The 15,842-nt window shown below is 34.2% G+C and overlaps 2 protein-coding genes across 2 annotated transcripts in view; one reads left to right on the top strand and one right to left on the bottom strand.

Annotated features, from left to right (window-relative positions):
• Positions 1-1,945, bottom strand: part of LOC108915595 (AP2-associated protein kinase 1) — a 34,340-nt gene extending 32,395 nt beyond the window's left edge. The window contains exons 1-3 of the mRNA XM_018721665.1: positions 1,615-1,945; positions 1,397-1,515; positions 1,090-1,335 (exon numbers count right to left, since the gene is read on the bottom strand). Of these exons, the coding sequence (XP_018577181.1) occupies positions 1,090-1,335; positions 1,397-1,515; positions 1,615-1,741 (492 nt within the window). The 5' untranslated portion in view covers positions 1,742-1,945. The remainder of the gene's footprint in view (positions 1-1,089; positions 1,336-1,396; positions 1,516-1,614) is intronic.
• A 322-nt stretch (positions 1,946-2,267) lies between these two features.
• LOC108915597 (ecto-NOX disulfide-thiol exchanger 2) overlaps positions 2,268-15,842 on the top strand; it is a 28,858-nt gene continuing 15,283 nt past the window's right edge. The window contains exons 1-5 of the mRNA XM_018721666.1: positions 2,268-2,381; positions 2,432-2,764; positions 2,913-3,382; positions 3,443-3,634; positions 11,677-11,860. Coding sequence (XP_018577182.1) covers positions 2,354-2,381; positions 2,432-2,764; positions 2,913-3,382; positions 3,443-3,634; positions 11,677-11,860 — 1,207 coding nt within the window. The 5' untranslated portion in view covers positions 2,268-2,353. The remainder of the gene's footprint in view (positions 2,382-2,431; positions 2,765-2,912; positions 3,383-3,442; positions 3,635-11,676; positions 11,861-15,842) is intronic.

Raw genomic sequence — 15,842 nt, 5'->3', positions numbered from 1 at the left:
AGAGGAGAAAACCGCTAGCCAAACTTTGCTACCTAAGTATTATTCAAATAGTACTTAGTATTATTTAAATACTACTCAAGCACCAAATATTATTACAGTAAATGATAAATTTGATAATATAACTAAAGTAGCATGATATTGAAAATTGTAAAAATTTAGGAAAATGTAAAAAATAAATTAAGAATATATTATTTACAGCAATTTTTAAATAATAAGTAAATTCGACTAATAAAAAGCTTAAATAAGTGAAATATTACTATATACCTGGATTGGTTGCTTTAAAACAACTTAAAAAATTCACAAAATTCTCTTCTAAGAATACATCTTATATGCTGAAACTTAAAAATTGTTACGATTATGATGTACAACTTTAATCTTTCTTCTATAAAAAGGTCTATTAAAATTAATCTATGTTGTACAATTGTAATTATGAAATAATAAAGTAAAAAGTTTATTACCCCAAATTTACTATGCTATTATTATGTTAATAAAGTATGATATCTATCTACTACTATATGCGTATCTGCATCAATGGTAAAGCTTACAAAATAACCATAATTAAGATTTTAAACAATTTAGCAAAACTAAGTTTTTGGGTTCACTACATTAAACAGTTTTAACCAAAGTTTTAACTGTATAGTCAAAACCACACAGACTATGTGGCAAGTTGTGCATTCATATTACATGATCCACACCTACATAGTTTATCTATTGGGCAAATACTTATAAACTTAAAATAATAATTCTCGTACATTTGATAGATTCTGGCTCTTACAAGCTGGAATGTATGGTTGTATGTATCTGTAATCTATATGACTTTGCAAGCTATCAATACAAATAAATATGTATAATGGATTGTTAATAATGTCATATAAAGCCTTATATGACATTGTCAAATACCATGGATTTTTGAGAACCTGCAATTAAGGAACTTAACTGTTGCGTATAAATAAAAAGTGCCTGAAATAAAATTTCATACACTATTCAGTCAATAAACTACTGTAGTACTATACTGTATAAGTCAGAAAAACATTTGACCACAAGATCTTAAAAGAAGTCTGACATTCAACACCAACAACAAAATCTTACCTTTAAATCACGATGAATAATTGGAGTCTTACAATGGTGTAATCGGGAAACTGCTTCACATATATCACAGAATATACTTAAAACTTCTACTTCAGTAAAATTTGCTTTACCACGTGCTTTCATCAATCCAAAAACATTTTCTGGACAATAAGGCATTAATAATAGAACTTCATAAACTCCACCCCCTGTTGCTGTCAAACTAGAGTCCACATAGCCAATTATATTTTTATGACCACTTAAACTGCTCTAAAACAATAATAAGGAAATATGAAACACATATCTATTCATATTAAAGAAAATAACTTACAGCTATTTGAATTTCACGTTTGGCAACATTAAGGTCCTGATCATTGTTGACATACATTCGCTTAAGAGCATATCGACAGCCATTATTGGCTTTTACTAAATATACAATTGCAAAACCACCTGAGAAGTAATAAATATAGTTTATAAATCATGAAATATTAAAAAAAAAAACAATAAAACAGTATATCAACTTGAAAAACACATTAAATTTAAGTATACCTTCTGCTAAAATATCTTCAACTGTAACTGTTTGTCGGCCAACAGTAAATGCTTTTCCTATGTAACTATTGCCTTCCCTAGATGTGTTGTCGATTTTTGTTTCAATTTTAGAAAACAACTTTTTCATTGTGGTTGCCTGATTACAGAAAAAATATGACACATTGAGTAATAAGCCACTTTAGTTTGTAACACTCTATTACAAAGAAATTAACATTCTAATTTAAAAGGAACTATCTTTTTAAAATAGTAAAAGAACTTTTCAATTAAATAATATTTGTCCACACATTATTAATGACGTTTAATACGGTCAGAATACAGTTTAATAGATGGAGAAAAGACAGCAATTTGTCAACTGAAATGTCAGATTGACAGATGTCAAAATAAATCTGACAGAAGTTAAATAAAATCGTGGGAATGGAAAAGTTATAAATAATAAATAATCTGCTGTAGTGAATATAATAATATAATATATTTATTGAGTATTACTTGACATAGTAAGTAAAATTTTAATTAAACATACAGGTAATAATTGATAACTATATTTGTCTGTTAAAAGGAGTAAAGGGACATCTCTTGACATAAAATAAAAGCTGCGTGTCGAATCCGGTCCACCCACAGACCACCTGTATTTTATGTTTTGTGGTTCACCTGTCTGTGTCTGTCTATTGTCTCTGTGTGTCTGTATTTAAAGATTTTTTGACAGGTCAATAGTTTTTTTTAATTGGAATTTGGAAGAAGTATGCCCTTTCAATATAATCAAAGTTTAGGTAGTATTTCCCAACATATCGGTGTTTTATATTAAATTATCAATTTGCAGGTAGTGGTATAGTTCCTAGTACATCACCTGCTTTCCTCGGTCTTGGGAGCAGAGATCCAAGTGACTTTACATTATTTAGTGGAGCCATGAACGATTCTCCTTTAGAATTCAACAAAAATCGGACGACACCTAGAACAACAGAAGATAAAGATGAGGCTAGTCAAAGTCCTTCAGATAAGCGAACAAGAGGGAATAACAGAAATGTGAGGGATCGAAGAGATACGGAGAAATCTCATGATTCAGATTCAAATCTGTCTGGGACACAAGATGTCATTCCGATTCAAAACGGCCCTGGCATAGGCACTTCTAATATGTGGGCACAACCAATATGTGGTTCGTAATTTTTTTATTTCATTAATGTTGTTAAATGCTAAAAGCTTTATTTTACTGGCTTTACATTGACACAATCATTTTTGCAAGTGGGAAATATTGTAAGGAAATATAAGAATGGTAGAGTGCATATCAATATAATGGATTTTAGGTATGGGTTATCCAATGGTAGGAATGAATATGATAATGGATCCTAACATGATGTCGATGAACAATTATGGAATGATGCCACCGATGATTGCTCCAGATCCTAATATGATGACCCCAGATCCTGCTATGATGATGAATCCCGTGAAAGAAATAATCCATTGTAAATCTTGCACGCTTTTTCCTCCTAATCCGAATGCACCATTACCGACAACCCGTGAAAGACCACCTGGTTGTCGCACAGTTTTTGTTGGTGGCCTGCCAGAAAATATGACCGAAGATATAATTACTGAAATCTTTGAGAGGTGTGGAGAAATTACCACTTTGAGACTGAGTAAAAAGAATTTTTGCCACATTAGATTTGTGTACGAAGCGTCTGTCGATGCAGCAATATTTTTATCCGGTTACCGAGTTAGAATTGGTTCTAATACTGATACTGCAAATATAGGTCGACTTCATGTTGATTACGCACAGGTGAGGATATCCGTATCTTTGAAATATAATGAAAACAAAGTAATATTGCTTTTTCTTTAGGCTAGAGATGATCAGTATGAGTGGGAATGCAGACAACGACAATTGCAAAGGGAACAACGCCATCGCGAGAGAATGGAAGAAGAAAGACTAAGACCCCCGTCTCCACCACCAGTTGTACATTATACAGATCATGAGGCAGCCGCTGTATCTGAGAAAATCAAACAAGACGATTCTTTCACTAAGGCTGTTCAGGTACAACACTTTACTCTTTCTTTTGTTTTTCTATTTTGTAATTGTTATTGTTTTAAAACATGTTATTTTAAAAATATTTTTGTATACAGGGTGTCACCTAACAAACCTTACGTACTTCAAAGGTATAATCTAGAACCCAAATGGTGTCGATTTAACCAAACTTGCTTAAACAAAAAAAAAGTGATTATGTTCTTATTAGGTTAAACCATTCTTCTGTAACTTTTTAGTATGTTTAAATTTTTACACACAACCATTAGAAATAGGTAGAGAATTTTATTCCACACAAAAAATATATACCTATCAAAAGTCGAAATTATGCTCGGTTATGAAGATATTACAGAAAGTATTTATTAACACATACCCCATATTTTTTGGAAATAACTACGTATCCATAATAAACTAAATAAGATAATAACATTATAAACTGAAAGGTGGCAGTAATAGAAAGTACTAATTTATAATAAATGTTCTACATGTCCCCCATTCTCTTAAAATTGTAATTATTCTTTTGAGGCTGTCGTAAACGTCATATTTTGGTTTATCTCGTCGAGCTACTCCAAATTAAATACAAAAGAGTTTTTGTATGTCGTCCAGAAGTCGAGATAATGAAGATTTTGAAAGTAAGAGCGCTTTTGAACGCGCGAATTCAGTTTTCGGAGCAGCCGAGTAGCATTATCCTCACTTCGCCGCCCGCTACATTTAGCTCGCGCCATCCTCGAATGTCTCAGTTTGACGCACAATTAAAAATGCAGAATCGGCTAAAATGAACTACAGTATTTTTTTTATTGAAAATATGTTTTCAACTTCAATCTCTGTAAGAATGGACGCAGTAGCACTTAAATAGCGGCCTGTGTAATTTTTTGAAAAAAAAATTATCTCGGCTTCAGAAGGTTGTAGAGCAACGTTTTTTTTTTAAATTCGCGTAAAAATGCCAGCAATCGATTCCTGTAATAGACATTATCGAAAAATGAATATCGAAAACGATATTCAAGAAAAACGCGAGCAAAAATGTTTACTTTTTTCAAAGTAATTTTTGGACACTTGAAATGAATAAAATCATTATCACTCTTTTTTACCATGAAAGTACAACTCTTAACGAAAAAAATGAGCGCTGATTCGTTTCTATACGACTATATTTTTTAATTTAAAAAAAACATACTTTTTTGCTTGCGAGGGCTACATTTTCAGCAATTAACAAGTTTCAAAACCTTATTTTACAAGAAATACAGCAAAAACAAAAAAAGTCGAGTTTTGACGGTTTTTTCGATATATCTCGAAAAGTAATACAGCAATCGATATATTTAAAAATACGAATCGATAGGTTTTTTTTAATAGCTACAACTTTCTCATTTAACTTTTTCGATTGGAGTTCGTTTTTTTTTTATTAGCGAAAAACCGTTTTTTTGACTTTTATGAATTTTTTAGGTTAACTTCGCCGTTTATGCGCCACAGGAAAAATACACTATCTTAGAATTTTTTTTCCTATATCACCATATTGTTAATTTCCAGGTGAAATTTTTTGTAAATTTAACATAAAGCCGTGACAGATTGATTGGACTAATATTATATCTTTGAAGTATGCGACATTCGTTAGGTGATACCCTGTATACACACACTATTAAGTTTTAATACCGATTTTATTGTGGCGAAGTACGTGGCGCTATATATGTGTAGTCAATGGAACTACATAGTGGGAGTTTTCTGGGGTGATTGAACTAAATTTCATCAGTATATCTGTATCTACCACTAATTTATAACGTTTTGCGTGATGCGAGTTTTTGATAGTTGTCATGGAACCACATATTGAACAGCGTACAGCAATCAAGTTCTGTTTTAAAGACAGTAAAACAGCCATGGAAACATATCAACTGTTACAAAATTTGCATCATATTACAAAGAAGTAATAATTTTTGTGTAGATGTCAGTTTTAGTAATTAGAATAATTTTTAAATCTTAATTATTTGCAGTATAGTCCAGTATATGCGTAGTGTGAGAAGGGTTCACCTTGCAAGAAATAGGGTAAAAGGTTTTTTTTTATCTTGTTCGGTAAGCTGTGGGTAGTGTAAAACCAAGTTTGCGACCTCGTTCGACCTGGGGAAAACTTTTTGTGGGCAAGTCTTACCCTCAGCATAGACATTTTTTCCACTTATTCGGAAAATTTATCTTCTAAGTGACAAGCTGCGCATTATACGTTTTAAACAACGTATTTATAAACATTTGACATACCTTTAGAAATAAATAGGAAGTGTCATAGATTCGTAAGGGGGGAAAGGGGGTAGAAAGGCAGGTGTTACCTTGTTTTTCGTAAGACGGAAAGGGGGAGAGAAAGGGAGATTGAGTGAAGGAGTGATATAGAGAATGGCAGGTGTTTGGGGAACCCATCCTTGTTCGACGAGGCTTTGTTACATTGTTTCCCCTCCCTCCTGCGACTCGTCGACTCCGATCACATACGACTGGTAGTCTGAGGACCAATCAGAATCGGTCTAGGTACTACCGCTTCACCTGATACTATCCCCCCTTCCCCCTTCAGTTCATCAGTGCTCTCCTGCTCGCAAAGCATTCCGGTTCGGTATATTTTGCTTTTGGTTGTACTTACGTTGTTCATAGTTACTGACATAGTTGTACATAGTTTTAGTCAGGTACATAGTTTTGTTACTTGAATAGTTTTAAAATTAGCCAAAAGGTTTGTTTCATTTGTGAACGCGTTGTAAGTGAACGTTATGTGACAGTTAAAGAAAAAGGTGTAAAAACATTGTTGGAATGTAGCAAAAAACGGAAAGAACTGGACCACCAGCGATTGTTGAAGAATGTACATGAAGTGACCGTTCATGATGCTTGCCGGAAAAAGTACACCGAAAAATTAATAGCAGCTTATGTTCTCCGGGGATATAAAGATGCTCCACAACCAACGGTGTCACTGTCAGCAGCTGTTCGTTCTAAAACACAGCCTTTCAATTTCCAAGAACATTGTTTTTTGTGTGGGGAGGGGATCACCCCATCATTTTTAGAACGACAAGAACGGAATCCTGATGATGACCGTTTTAAGACTCATAAAGTAATGAAACTTTCGGTCAAACATACCATGAAAGAAGCAGCAGCCGCTCGTGGAGATGAATGGGCCCAAAAAATTGCGGAACGTCTGAGTAATGAGCACTTGGATTTGGTCGGTGCAGATGCATGGTACCACAACTCATGTAACAAAAAACTGTACAAAAAGAGTAGTGGAGAGAACAAAGGGCGCAAACCTGCCACTTATGTAGATAGGGCAATGGAAACCATCTGCGCATACCTAGAAGAACACTCAGACGAATGCCAATTTTCAGTGGATGAGTTATTAAACTTAGTTGATGACGAATGTCGCCCAGATGTAAGAAGAATAAAATCTCGTCTGTTCAAGAAATACGGGAGTGAAGTGCTGTATGTTGAGCGTGGGAATCGATTCCCAGTGATTTGTTTTCTAAATGTTGGTCATAAAATCCTCGCTGACTCCTTCTGCGAAAACAAGAAAAAAAACGAAGCAGAAGAACGCATCAGAGTTGTAACAGCTGCAGCAGAAATCGTTCTACAAGATATCTGCTCAATTGTGCATGATACGCAACCAGTGATGTAAAATGACCGTCATTTAAACTCGTGACGGTCATAGCCGTCATGACCAGGTCATGACGGTCATTACACGTCATAAATAGTTTCAGTTAGGAAAAATAATAGTACTTAAATGTAAATGGTTGTTATCCCCTCGCTATGCAAAATAAAAGTCAATTTTTCTAAAATATAAATTAATAATAATAATAATGTCTTTATTAGCAGGATACATATTTATAACAAAGATTTAGGCAACCTGGTGGCGCCATTCGATTTTACTCGCTCTTCCACGTACTGAATCTCAATATTGCCTTAATAAATTCGACAACAAAACTATATTAATATCAAAAAAGTTTTTAACTACAAAACAAACAACACAAAAAACACATGTTCTTTGGCTATAGATGACAAGTATAAAGTAATAAAACAAAAAATTATTACCATTGGTTAAGTTTTAAGGACACCACGTCACCAGGTGGAACATAAACCTACTTCTTACCGCATTGACAATGAATAATTAATACAAATTAATTTAATATTAACATTAATAAAGTCATCAAAAGTACCTATAGAGTGATTTTATTTTACTGTAATAAATAATAATAATAATAATAATAAACAAAAACTGTCATGACGCGATTATTTTCTATGTGACGCGACGGTCATGACAGGTCACGATATCGGTCATGCGCTGGTCACATGACCCACTTACATCACTGTACGCAACATTATCCACCAGCCGATGACAACTGCATCTCTAGCAGTGATTCCGCAATTCCTGTCACTTTGCTAGCCTTTCTTCAAACTGTGGTCATGAAACATAAGAGAGGTGACCTGGAAAAGTGAAGGAAGAAAATAGTGGCGTTGTCACATGCAATCATTTCAGCAGCAAGGCCCTCTTCTTTTCTTTCCCCGATCTTGATTAGAATAAGTATTTATCTGTACAAGAAATTTGGATCGAGACTCTTGATTGATTTGCTATCGTCCTTGGGATTCTCTGCGTCATATTGGAAAGCAATTCGTTTCGAAACATCATGTGTACTAAGGTCAAACAAACCAGAAGTGTTAGGTACAGCGTTCTGCCAATTCGTTTTTGATAATGCTGATTCAAATATCAACACTGCTGGTGGATTGGATACATTTCATTCAATGAGAGGGATAATGTGTGTCACTCCGCACTCTGCAATGCTTCCTGAAGAATGTGTACAAAGAAAACGCCTTTCTTCATCAGCAGAGGTTGTTCGAAGATGTGGAATTGTACAGCTACAAACGTGTACAATGAAGGAAGGTTTGAAAAATATAACTGTACATGACATGCTAGCAACATACTACCTTCTGTTACTGTTATTGTGTGGCTGTATGGGAAGTGGGTGGATTTTCCTGGAAATCCTGGTTGAAATGGTTTTATGGAAAAGGCCACAAACAAAAAGGAGTATGCCCGTTCTAAAATTTTGTATCTCCCGTTCATCAACGCTCCACCTTCACACAGCGACACAGTTTATACTTCTCTTCAGGTCGCAGTACAAAAATGTAAAGAACTTGGACAGGAAAGTTGCATAGTGACCTTTGACCAGCCGTTATATATTAAGGCAGTGGATATTGTTCATAGTGGAGATCCTTCTGTACGAAATGTGATTGTGAGACTCGTAGGGTTTCATCTCCTTATGTCCTTTATGGGATGCATAGGAAGTATTATGGCAGGAAGTGGATTAAGAGATGCAGTGTCTGTTATATATGCACCAAACAGTGTAGACAAAATCATGTCTGGTCATGCTTATGGGCGTGCTGTCAGAGCACATATACTCACTCATTCTGTTCTGGCTTCCCTGGCTTGGGACACTGTGACCCTGACTGATAAAGACAGGAGTTTAATTGAAAGTATGCTCGCAGAAGACTCATCACTTATCCTTGAAACCAAAGAAGAGGTTCAGGAGATTGTATGCAAATTTAGCAACAGCTTGGAAACCCTTGAAAAAAGAGGACCAACCTCTACACTGTGGGTCCAGTACTTCAAAATGGTGACCCTTGTGAAGCAGTTCATTGAAGCTGAGAGGATGGCTGACTGGAACCTTCACTTGGTCACTATTCAAAAAATGTTACCATTCTTCCATGCAGCTGGGCATGTTTTGTATGCAAAAACTGCTCACCTTTATGTCCAAGAAATGGTAACACTGGAAGAGAAGATGAATCCTGCTGAATTTGACCGGTTTACCAGAGAAGGTTATTTTACAATAAGACGAAGTGATAAGTTCTGGAGCGGTATTTGGTCCGACATGACCATAGAACAGACAATGATGAGGTCTATGAAAACCAGTGGAGGCCTTACTCGTGGAAGAGGCTTCACTGACAGTGCTCTTGCAAAGTGGACACAAGGAAAGGTCCATCTGTAATACGTTTGTGACGCGATGGAAACTTACTGTCAAGTGATTGCAGTTTCATCTGAGCAGCACATAGACGCAAGGCCCTCCCGAGTGAATCGAGATATGGATGATTCACTTAAACTAAAGAAGTGGTTTGTTCAGCACCCTCTGTTTCCAAAAAGTGACACTATAATGTCAATAAGCAGTGGAGTAACAGGTGGAGAACAGGTTAATTGTCAATCCTCTCAAGATATAGGCAAGGCTTGTATGGAAAAAATGATTGGTCAAAACTTCAAAAACCTACATTTGAAACGAAAGGATAAGGTGATCACTCTTGCAGATGTCACAAGCACCATAAAAGTTGGCTCCGTGCAGGTGACTGCTGTTGACCCAATGACACTGTTCCAGTGAATCTCTATAGCCAAACGGTCCGACGAAGATTTAAAGGAGTACTTCACATACGAGCTTGCTCCCTACCCCTTATCTCTGTTCAGTGAGGAGGGGTTGCGAAAAGGTACCAAATCATTATTCTACAGAGCTTTCAAGCCTGAGGATATCCAGTTATCGCACCTGAAAAATAAGTTGGTAGTCGTGGATGGGGGGTTACTCCTTCATAAAGTAGTATGGCAAAACAACGAATCCTTTGGTTTTATTTGCAAAAAGTATGTCACCTATGTCAAGAGGCATTATGGGTCAGAAGTAATAATTTTGTTTGATGGATACCCAAGTGATGTGTTTCATCGAGGTACTAAAAGCTCAGAAAGGGTTCGCCGTTCCCAGGTGAACATTTCAGCTGATATAATTTTTGACGAGGCAACACTGTCGTTTCCCAAGAGAAGTTCTTGGGAAACGAAAGAAATAAAAGCTATCTAATTCATATGTTGAAAAAAATTTTGGAAGAACACTCAATCAAAGTGTTGCAAGCAGTAGAAGATGCTGACTTTCTTATCGTCAATACAGCTTTGTCAAAAGTTGCCTTATTCGATAATGTGGTTGTGTGTGAGGATGTTGATGTACTTGTTGTGCTGACAGGGCTATCCAATTCATGCAAAAATATATACTTCCTCAAGCCAGGGAAGAGTGGCAAAGGTGACTCCTATTTCTCAACGTCATCATATCAGTATGACCCTCACTACATTATGTTTCCACATGCATTCAGTGGTTGTGATACAACCTCATCCCCATTCTGCCATGGAAAGACCAAACTGTGTACCCTTATTGAGAAACAATTCCAAACAAAATGAAAAACGATCCAGCACCAAAGACTTTGCTGCAACTAATATACTGCAGCTGTAAGAAAGGATGCAATAGTGCATGCACCTGCAGAAAATCTGGTTTGAATTGCACTACAGTTTGCAAAAACTGTTCAGGAATTTCGTGCACTAACACTCTGCCAATTGAGATTGATGAGGGAGACAGTGATGAGGATTGGGTTGAAGCAGATGAGGAACTTGATGTTGAAGCTTGTGAACAAGATTACGTTGCATCAGTTTGTCCGGTACCGGAAACTTACGATCAACCTGAGCCTTCTAAATGTCAAAGACTTATGTAATTCCCCCATCATTTGCCATGTTTTATATATCCATTGTAATGTTTACCCCTTTCGAATAATAAACATTTTAATTCAAACTTTTACTATGTCATTTCCTGTTATACCTAGATGTACCTACATAGAAGGTACAATATGTATATAAATTATATACAAATATATACTTACCTAACAAAATGGTATAAAATTTCAATTTTCCAACGTCGATTTCGACCATGTTACTGGATCAAAATCAAACTTTGAGGTACTCATTCGACGCAGAATTTTATACTCTGTAATGATTGTAATAGCGAGGTTTTCGCTAGAAACCATAGTTTGAAAGTTATAAGCGAAAAACTGAAAAAAGTCCGGAAATTTCCTGGTTTTTTGCTCACTAAAAATTCTCACCAGGTCGTTCGAGGTCGCAAACTTGCATTACATTACCCACAGCATATCGAACAATATAAAAAAATAAAACCTTTTAACATATTTTTTGCAAGGTGAGATCTACCTATATACTGGACTAGTAGAACCTGTAAAGGAAATTAAAAAAATATATATATAAATTTTAGATAGTTATTACTTGGCTGGAACGAGGTGACTGTAATAAAAGGAATGCCAATAACTTTTATTCCATGATCCAGTCTACTAACTCTCATGTAAGACGTTTGCTCAGTGAAAAGACGCAGTACGAAGAAGAGCTGAAAAAGGCCAAAGATATAATGAAGGGAAGGATGCAAGGAATATTATTACAGTGTAAGTACCTTTATTTATTAGTGTACCTTATCTCAGCAGTTTTTAGTAAGTATTTTTACTTTATTTGGTTTTAGTTATCAATTGGTGTTCGACAATAAATATGTCTACAAATAATACATTTATTATTATCTTGTGTCTAAAACGGATGTGATATTGTGAAGGTAGAAAGAACAATGTAGGTATATAAAAAAATTCAATAAGGAATTAAGGCGATATTAAGTTCAGTGGAATCGGTACACTATGTAATTCATTATTTGTGGTGTAAAGTGTTAGTAAATTATACAGGATATTGCAGTATTCCACCGACAAAATTAGTACTCTTATCAAAATTAAAGAAAAAGTTGTTCATGAACACTTCATTTTTTGATATAGGATGGAATGTTTTCATTATCTTTTCAGTTTTTCTCATTTATTTTACATAATTTCTGGTAAAAAATTTGGTTGCATATTTGATTTTCTTAAAAATGATTAGTTCGCTAGAAAGGCATTGAATTTAGAAACTTTTTATCTTTTCATATTTTTTCGTAAAACGCAGTGTTTTTGAAAAAAGTGACGATTCACGATGTGCATTTGATCACATTTAGACATTTTTCTCGAAAACATTGCGTTCTATGCATATCTGGATCTGTCTCAACAATCTCACGTTTTAAACTGTCTAACACTCCTTGTACACTTTTTATTCTTCATCCTCTTCTGAACCCAAAACGNTTAGTGTACCTTATCTCAGCAGTTTTTAGTAAGTATTTTTACTTTATTTGGTTTTAGTTATCAATTGGTGTTCGACAATAAATATGTCTACAAATAATACATTTATTATTATCTTGTGTCTAAAACGGATGTGATATTGTGAAGGTAGAAAGAACAATGTAGGTATATAAAAAAATTCAATAAGGAATTAAGGCGATATTAAGTTCAGTGGAATCGGTACACTATGTAATTCATTATTTGTGGTGTAAAGTGTTAGTAAATTATACAGGATATTGCAGTATTCCACCGACAAAATTAGTACTCTTATCAAAATTAAAGAAAAAGTTGTTCATGAACACTTCATTTTTTGATATAGGATGGAATGTTTTCATTATCTTTTCAGTTTTTCTCATTTATTTTACATAATTTCTGGTAAAAAATTTGGTTGCATATTTGATTTTCTTAAAAATGATTAGTTCGCTAGAAAGGCATTGAATTTAGAAACTTTTTATCTTTTCATATTTTTTCGTAAAACGCAGTGTTTTTGAAAAAAGTGACGATTCACGATGTGCATTTGATCACATTTAGACATTTTTCTCGAAAACATTGCGTTCTATGCATATCTGGATCTGTCTCAACAATCTCACGTTTTAAACTGTCTAACACTCCTTGTACACTTTTTATTCTTCATCCTCTTCTGAACCCAAAACGAAGTGTTCTCTAATTAGTTCTTCAATTTCTGTATAAGTGAGACCGTCGTCTTCATTTCGGATCAATTCTTCCACGTCTTCGGCCTCTATATTTTCGAAACCTTCTCTCCCCACTTGTCTACTTATTTCTACAATTTTTTCAATTTCTCTGTGAATGTGGTTCTACTGCACTTTCCTGAACACATTGAGGCCATAGCTTCTTCAGCAAGCATTAATGGTTGACAATTTCACCTCCGCCCAGGAGGCAGCAATATTTTCTATTGCATTTAAAATAGTAAATTGGTTCCAGCATTCTTTAACCAATATTTCTGGATTTTCTTCCAAACAGTGCAAAATATGAGAAAAACTATGTCTGGTATAGCAAGCCTTAAACGTTGCAATCGTCAAGCAAGCACTTTAAAAGCTGCCCATACATAAGCACTGCTTTGAACCCTATTATAGAGAAAGCAATAAATATGTAACTTCAACTGTGTTATGCTATTCTCGAAAATTGATAAATTGAGACAAGGCCAAGGGTTTGATATGTATCAAGTTCTTGCATATGTACACTTACGAATATTTATGGTTTCTCATAATCAGGTTTTCATCTGTAGAATTATGTGTATAATTCAGACCGCGAATGACAAAGCAAACGTCCCGTGAACGGCAAAGAAAAGGTGACATCGATTACTACCGCATAAATTTAAATCCGCGAGCCATAAATCCGCGAACGGCAAAGTTTTACTGTATTATAAAAAATGTGTAAATTTTGCACTATAAAATAAATGAAATAAAACTCGACATCTTAATTTTTTTGGTCAGCCAATTTGTAAAATTTTGTTTGTGGAATTTTGCAACGCTCCATATATAAATGATATTGAATTCAATGTAGAAATTTTATTGAACTGAATTAAGAAATTTAATTTAAAACAAGTATCCTTCTATGACAAAATACAAAATAAATGAATAAAATCATTAACTGATTTTAGTAAATAACACAGGCTGACAAAATTTGGCCGACCCTCTAACCCACAAACCAGAATGTACTTTTCCAAATTTCTCAACTGGCTCTAGTTTTCGAAAGTGCCAAAATTGCGATGTTTTGATATATTTGACGTTATGTTACATGGAAAGGTAATTTTTTTGCTAAAACCATTAATGGGGTCTTAAAGTAAATACTTACTATTTTAATATACTGACAACACAGCACCACAAACCTAAATTCATCGGCACCCGGAAGTAGGGATTTTACATGTTTTTGGGGTCGCTGATCATGAATCTGAACTCCAAAATACTCTATCACATCAAATTTTGCAAAAAACTTTAAAAATGTCTAAAAATTCGATATGTGGCCGATATTTTACGCATTATATCAATCTGAAATTACATTTACACACAAAAGAGACTAATACGCTCAATCCCGAATTCATAAACCCTAAGCCCAAAAACCCATAAGATTTGCGGTACTGTGTTGTGAATCTATTCAAAAGTCAAGAAATAAGTTAACTAAATTTCAACATGAGTGATTTCTCAAAGACAAAAAATGATATCGGGATAAATCCAAGTTCATTTTAAAGAGTAAGTATAGTACTTTAAGACCCCATTAATAGTTTCAGCAAAAAACCTCAAATAGTCAAAACATCGCGACTTTGACACTTTTAGGTTAGGATAACTCGAAAACCAGAGCTAATTGAGAAATTTGGACCTCGGATTCGAACTCATCGCACCAACACATACAAGATATTTCATAAGTAACCATAAAACACTGAACTGTGGATAGTAGAAACAAAATGTCAAATTTCCATTTGTAATTTAAGGAGTTTTTCGAATTTTCTCTTGAAAGTTGGTAGGTGCAGGATATTTGCATTGGAAATCATAATATGTTGATGCTGTTTATAGATATAAAGAATAAAATAAAAACAACAAAGTAACAAGATACAAACATAGTGAACAGAAATTATAACAGACAAGATTTAACTATAGAGTGGCAAATGCAAATAAGTAAATTTTAACTAAGTTTAGTTTATCAAGAAATCAAAGCTGAACAACAAATTTATTTCTATGTTAATTTCGTTAAGGAGGATCGAGTGCTATGAAAAATACAGCCAATTTCATATTATTGAGATATATTTTGCAATTCAAAATCAAATTCTGTGAATTATTTATGGATTTATGTTTGTTTTTAATTAATGCCAAGTTTGATTATTTAAGGTGGCCATATTCCTGGCCGAGAAATAGTGAAATTTCTGGCGTTTTTAGGTACTGAAATCTTTAAAAGTAAAACGTGTAGAACAAAAGTAAGCACAAAAATAAAATCCTTGATGTTTTGTTTATTCATTGTTACCATTTAAATTTACTCAAATAAAATAATAACTAAAAAAAAGCGTTTGTAAAACATGCGTTTGCTGTTATTCTAACCCTACATTTTAAGAATTATTTTCACGTACTTATAAATAAAAGTAAACAATTTTATATGTAGGACTAAGCAAGTAAATGTTATAAGAACATTTACATGTGGAATTATATATAAAAAAGTTAGTATTTTCGTAGATTTCAGTACCTAAAACCTTGATGGTTTGATCGTTTTTTGCACCTGTTTATTCGTT

Source organism: Anoplophora glabripennis, unplaced genomic scaffold (genome assembly GCF_000390285.2).
Source record: "Anoplophora glabripennis isolate ALB-LARVAE unplaced genomic scaffold, Agla_2.0 scaffold1338, whole genome shotgun sequence".
In the NCBI taxonomy this organism is placed as follows: Eukaryota; Metazoa; Arthropoda; class Insecta; order Coleoptera; family Cerambycidae; genus Anoplophora; species Anoplophora glabripennis.
Note: the sequence above shows the minus strand (reverse complement) of the source record. Positions and strands in the feature narration are given on the sequence as shown.